At 33.5% G+C, this 6,000-nt stretch overlaps 1 protein-coding gene across 1 annotated transcript in view; it reads left to right on the plus strand.

Moving 5' to 3' along the window:
* MCMDC2 (minichromosome maintenance domain containing 2) overlaps positions 1-5,302 on the plus strand; it is a 32,864-nt gene extending 27,562 nt beyond the window's left edge. The window contains exons 14-15 of the mRNA XM_036737218.1: positions 3,929-4,038; positions 5,136-5,302. Of these exons, the coding sequence (XP_036593113.1) occupies positions 3,929-4,038; positions 5,136-5,302 (277 nt within the window). The remainder of the gene's footprint in view (positions 1-3,928; positions 4,039-5,135) is intronic.
* The last annotated feature ends 698 nt before the right edge of the window (positions 5,303-6,000 follow it).

Below are 6,000 nucleotides of genomic sequence, written 5' to 3' on the forward strand. Positions count from 1 at the left end.
TTCTTTCTACTTCACCACAATGCTTCTAACTTGAGCTTGCAAATATTGAGAAATCCGTATTTGCTCATAAGGTGTTTTTCTTTTAAAACTCTTTTTGCTGTAGTAGGATGGAACTTGACAATTCTTACACTACTGACACTAGATAGAGCTTCACATTTGTAGAAAACTGGAAGAAGACTTTAAGGCTGGGTCTATAAGAAGCATTTCCAGAAAAGTTTTTCCTTACTGTGAAGATACATCAAGGAAAAACCTTGTTCATTGAGAGCTAATTAGAGAAAGCCAAGATGCTTGGGACAGTGCCCTCTCCACCCTAGAAGCAGAGCGCAACTTTAACATGAAGTTAAAAATCAAGAAATAGATTTGGAAAAAGAGCAAACAACAACAGAAAAACATAACAAGTTGCAGATCAAGACACAAATTCAGAAGACAACAGAGTCAAAATACCTACATGCAAAGCCTCAAAGAAAAATGTGAATTGTGTTTTCTTGGCAAAGATACTGGAATGGTTTGCCATTTCCTTCTCCAGCTCATTTTACAGATGAGGAAACTGAAGCAAACAGGATTAAGTGATTTGCCCAGGGTCACAGTGCTAGTCAGTGTCTGAGTCTTCCTGACTCTAGGACCAGCACTCTATCCACTGTACCAGCTAGCTGCTGCTGTGAATTGGCCACAGGTCCAAAGAGAATCCTAGAAGAGCTCAAAAAGTATTTTAAAAAAACATATAAGAGAGATAGAGGAAAAATTGGGAAAAGGAATGGGAGTGATATGAGAAAATTATGAAAAGAGAGTCAGCAGCTTGGTAAAAGAGCCACACAAAAACAACACCTTAAAAAGCTGAACAGGTGGGAACAGAGGCAAGATGGTGGTGAAAAGGCAGGGATTCCCCTGAGCTCTTCAAAATTCCCCTCCAACAACTTTAAATAATGCCTCAAAACAAATTCTGGAGAGGCAGAACCCATAAAAAGATGAGGTGAAATAATGTTCCAGTCAAATTTTAGAGCTACTAGGTCAAGTAGAAAATATTGTAAACAGCCAGAACAATTCAAATATCATGGCTACAGTCAGGCTCATACAAGATTTAGCAGCTTCTGTATTAAAGGAGCAGAGGCTTTGAACATGAAATTCCAAAGGCAAAGAAGGGAGGTAGGATTACAACCACGTGTAATTGTTCAGGGAAAAAATGGACATTAAATGAAATGGAAGATTTTCAAGTATTTCTGATGAAAAGATCAGAGCTGAATAGAAAACTTGGCTTTCAAATAAAAGACTCAAGAGAAGCCTAACAAGGTAAAAATAAATCATAAGGAATTAAAATAAGGTTAAACTGTTGGCATTCCTACATGGGAAGATGATATTTTTAACTCCTAAGAACTTCCTCATTATTAGAACAATTAGGAGTATACATAGACAGAAGGCATAGGTATGAGTTGAATATGATGGGATGATTACCTAAAAAAATAAAATTAAGGAGTGAGAAAGATGAATGCACTGGGATTAGGGAAAAAGAAGTAGAATGGTAAATTATCTCATATAAAAGAGGCACAAAAGAGCTTCTACGGTGGAGGGGAAAATGGAGGAGGTGGGGAGTTGCGCAGGAATACATGAACTTTACTCTCATAAGAATTGGTTCAAAGAGGGAGTAACATACACATTCAGTTGAGTATAGAAAACTATCTTACCCTACAGGAAAGTAGGAAGGGAAGGATATCATAGAAAGGGGAGTTGGGGAGCACTGATAGATGGAAGTGGGGACCAAGGGAGGTGGTAGTAAGAAGCAAAATACTTTTGAGAATGAACAGGGCAAAAGAAGAGAGTAGGATAAATAGGAGGAATGATATTATGGAGGGAAATACAGCTAGTAATCATAACTGTGAAAAAGTTTTTATAGCATGTTTCTCTGATAAAGTCCTCATTTCTCAAGTATATAAAGAATTGAATGAAATTTATAAAAATAAGAGTCATTTCCCAATTAATAAAAGGCCAAAAGATTTAACAGTTGGTTTTCAGCCAAGGTAATCAAAGCTATCTATAGTCATCTGAAAAAATGCTCTAAATCACTTTTGATTAGAGAAATACAAATTAAAACAACTCTGAGGTACCACCCCACATCTATCAGATTGGCTATGATGACAGAAAACGAAAACGACCAATGTTGAAGGGGATGTTGGAAAATTGAGACACTGGAGTTGTAAACTGATTCAACCATTCTATAGAGCAATTTGAAACTATGCCCAAAGGGCTATAGAACCATGCATACCCTTTGACCCAGTAATATTACTACTAGGTCTGTAATCCAAAGAGATGAAAAACCAAAAAGGAAAAGGACCTACAAAAATATTTATAGCAGCTTTTTTAGTGGTAGCAAAGAACTGGAAATTGAGGGGAAGCCTATCAATTACGGAATGCTGAGTAAGTCAAAAAATGTGATTGTGATGGAATACTATTGCGCTATAAGAAATGAAGAGCAGGATGCTCTCAGAAAGACCTGGAAAGACTTAGATAAATTGATGCAAAGTGAAATGAGCAGAGCCAGGAGAATGTGGTACACAATAGCAGCAATACTGTGCAATGATCAACTGTGAATGACTTAGCTATTCTCTGCAATACGATGATCCAAGACAATTCCAAAGGACTTATAATGAAAAATGCTATACATCTTTAGAGAAAGAACTGATGGAGTATGATCACATATCAAAGCATACTTTTTAAAAACTTTCTCTTTTTTTGGTATCTGTTTTCTTTCACATGACTAATACAAAAATGTTTTGCATGATATATAACCTATATAAAATTTCTTGCCTTCTCAATAAGAGGGAAAGGAAAGGAGGGAAAGAGAGAATTTGGAACTCAAATTTTTAAAAAATGAATGTTCTAAATTGTTTTTATATGTAATTGGGGAAAAAAATAAAATATTAAATAAATTTAATATTAAAAAGAAAAAACAAAAAAAAATAGAATTGGCCAAATGGAAAAAGAGGTACAAAAATTCACTAAAGAAAAGAACTTAAGGAGTAGAATTGGGCAAATGGACAAAGAAGTACAAAAGCTCACTGAAAAAAATAATGCCTTAAATAGTAGAATTGGGGAAGTGGAAGCTAATGAGAGCTAATCAGGATGTCTGTTTTAGAAAATTCCCTTCAGGGAAACAGGAAAAAAAAAGATTTTGAAATACTAGATCCCATCTAATTGGCAAAAATAATTTAAAATGCTAAAATTCAATGCTGTAGAGGTTGTGGAGAAACAGATACACTCAATGTCAATGGAATTTCTAACTGGGAGAATCTTCTTAAAAACAATCTAGCAGATTTACAAGATAACCATACCTTTTGACTCAAGAATTCTATTGTTGAAAATAAGCTCTGAGAACTCTGTAAAATGAAAAAGAGCTCTGTTCAAATATATTTATAGCAATATTATTTGTAATTTTTTTAAGAAAAAAGATTACTAAATAACTACATGATGGTATATTAATATAATAGAGTTCTGTAGGGTAATTCAGATTCATGAGGTTGAAGAATAAAAAGAAATCCAGAAAGACTGAAATAACACAGAATTAAAAAACAAAACAACCTAGGTTACACTAAATAAAACTATGTGAAAAGAAAAAAATATATTAGAAATTTGGGAGGTATGAATAGAGAAAGCTGATGGGGAGTCAAAGTGACTGTCAAATTATGTTCACATTGTATTGTTTCATTTATTTAGTTTTACATAATTTAAAATCTCACTGCTTTGTGATAGCTTAGATTTTTAGGACTGCCTTTGAAATAATGCTAAAAATAAAGTTGGAAAAAGGATTAAACTGTTTCGTTCTTTAAGACAATCACATCCATACCTATGTGTTCTGATTTAATCTGCTAAAACACTTTTTATTCCTCTAAGTGTTAAAGTACTTTAACTCTTAACTAAAGTATTTTTTTTCTCTTAGAGTTTCTTTATCTGAAGCACACGCTAGGCTGAGTTTAAGGAATAAGGTGCTTAAAGAAGATGTCTTAATTGCAGTTTTATTATTTGAAACATCTCTGACACTGAAATATGGTAATCAGTTATTTAAAATTTTATACTTTTATGCATTTAAAATTTCCCAGTGGTATAAATTTAAGTGCATGCTAAATGTTACATAAAAATAGAGCCATAAAATTATAAAGATTTATTACAGCTTGAACTTTAATGAATTTTTTCCTTTCTTATAGAAATCATCATCACTATCTGATACTAAAGTCCTTATTATAAACAAAGTTATATATTGCTACAAGTCTGTGAATTTGCTTAATAGAACATCCACATTTTTTGAATAATGCATTTAACACCTTTACAAGTCCGGTTCCCGTTAGACAAAGGTAGTGAAATAATAGTGCACTTTGTGTGCAGAGTACGCATCTTCTACCCCTTTCTGTGCTCTAAATTATTTCTGTGGCTGCAATATTGATTCTTAAAACAATTTAAATTTATCCTTTTCTAATGAAAAATTCAAATAGAAATATGAGTAAAGTATTTTACTCTCATAAATTTCTCAGTTCTATAAGGGAAGTATTTTGATAAGAGGTGTAGTAGTTCATATTTAATCTGTAGTGGTAATTTGTAATTCTTTATGGTTTATGTTGTGCTTACATCAAGCATACATTTGCCTCTTCAACTCCCACCCATTGCTCCTAGTTTGACCATCAGGAGTAAAGCAGAGCAAGAATACTGCTCACACATGATGGCCAACCTATAATATTTCATGATTAATTTACACCAAAAATTGTCCCTCAACTGAAAGAAAAACTTCACTTTAATTTCCTTAGCCATCCGTTTTTTAGGGTTTCAAGTAGCAAATTATTTTTTGGTCCAGATCTGACCTAATTTTACTGGTGTATGTGAACTCCCTGTAATGAAACCCCCTCAACCAATGGAAATCAGCCTCCATGCATTATACCAAACTGCCTCTAATACAGATGAGCTGATTATTAGCATCATCTACTCGTCAAAGCCATTTAGCATGTACTTTATAACCCAATCTATTCTCCCCTTCCCCCCTTCTGTCACATAGCTACAAGTAAATTTAGCTGAAAAGAGTAAATCAACAAATTTACATTTAAGGAACATCTTTGTAATTCGAAAGTCTTACACTACTGTTTCTTTTCTTGATTTAGGGACTACTGTATTTTGTATACCTCCAAATGCCGTATTTCCATTTGAACTCTGTGGCGAAGAACATTTAGAGCAAAGAGACGTTTATCTAATTCAGTGCCAACAACAGCTTCAAGAATTTATTGCTGCATACGGACCAGGACCGGTTACTGCTACAAGTGAAGAATAGTCTTGTTTGGTGCAAGTATTTTTGGCTTGTGGACTCTTAGTTACTGGGGGAAAACTATAAATAGTGGTACGATTTATAGTTATGATAAAAAAAAATGCATCATAAAAAAGATGAAACACATGTCCAACTTCAGGAACAAAGTAAAAATTGCTTTTCAAACCTCTAAAAATGCAAAGTTGACCAAATCCTAGTTTTAACTAAGGAGGCCAAAAGATGGCATGGTATGACAAAAAAATTACAATTGACAAGTCTAGGAATAAGCAAAATTGCCACGTGTAATCCTGCAAGAGAAACCTTTCTGGATAGTATGTCATGGCAGGGAATGAAAGGGATGAAAATACAAAGTAGTGTTTAGTTGGGTGAAATGTTATCAGATTTTAAAAGCTGTAATTTAGGGTGTCTGCCACAAGATGGAAACATTTAAATAGTGAAGTGATTTTACTTTGTATTTACATGAATTTCAAATTTACCTTCAAAATTGATGACAGGGCACAAATTCATGACACTTAAAAATTATAGAATTTTCAGATATTATTGTTAGCTGGGGCAGTGAACCAATGGATTAAAATCTTAGTTCTAGGTAGTCAATTAAAGTCTCAAAAATTATTCAATCTGTAGAGGAACCAGTTAAGACTAAAACATTTTAAAACATTAGGGCACATAACAAAGCTTAATTTTCACATTTACTAAGAGGGCCT

The sequence above is a fragment of the Trichosurus vulpecula genome, chromosome 1 (assembly GCF_011100635.1).
Source record: "Trichosurus vulpecula isolate mTriVul1 chromosome 1, mTriVul1.pri, whole genome shotgun sequence".
Classification (NCBI taxonomy): domain Eukaryota; kingdom Metazoa; phylum Chordata; class Mammalia; order Diprotodontia; family Phalangeridae; genus Trichosurus; species Trichosurus vulpecula.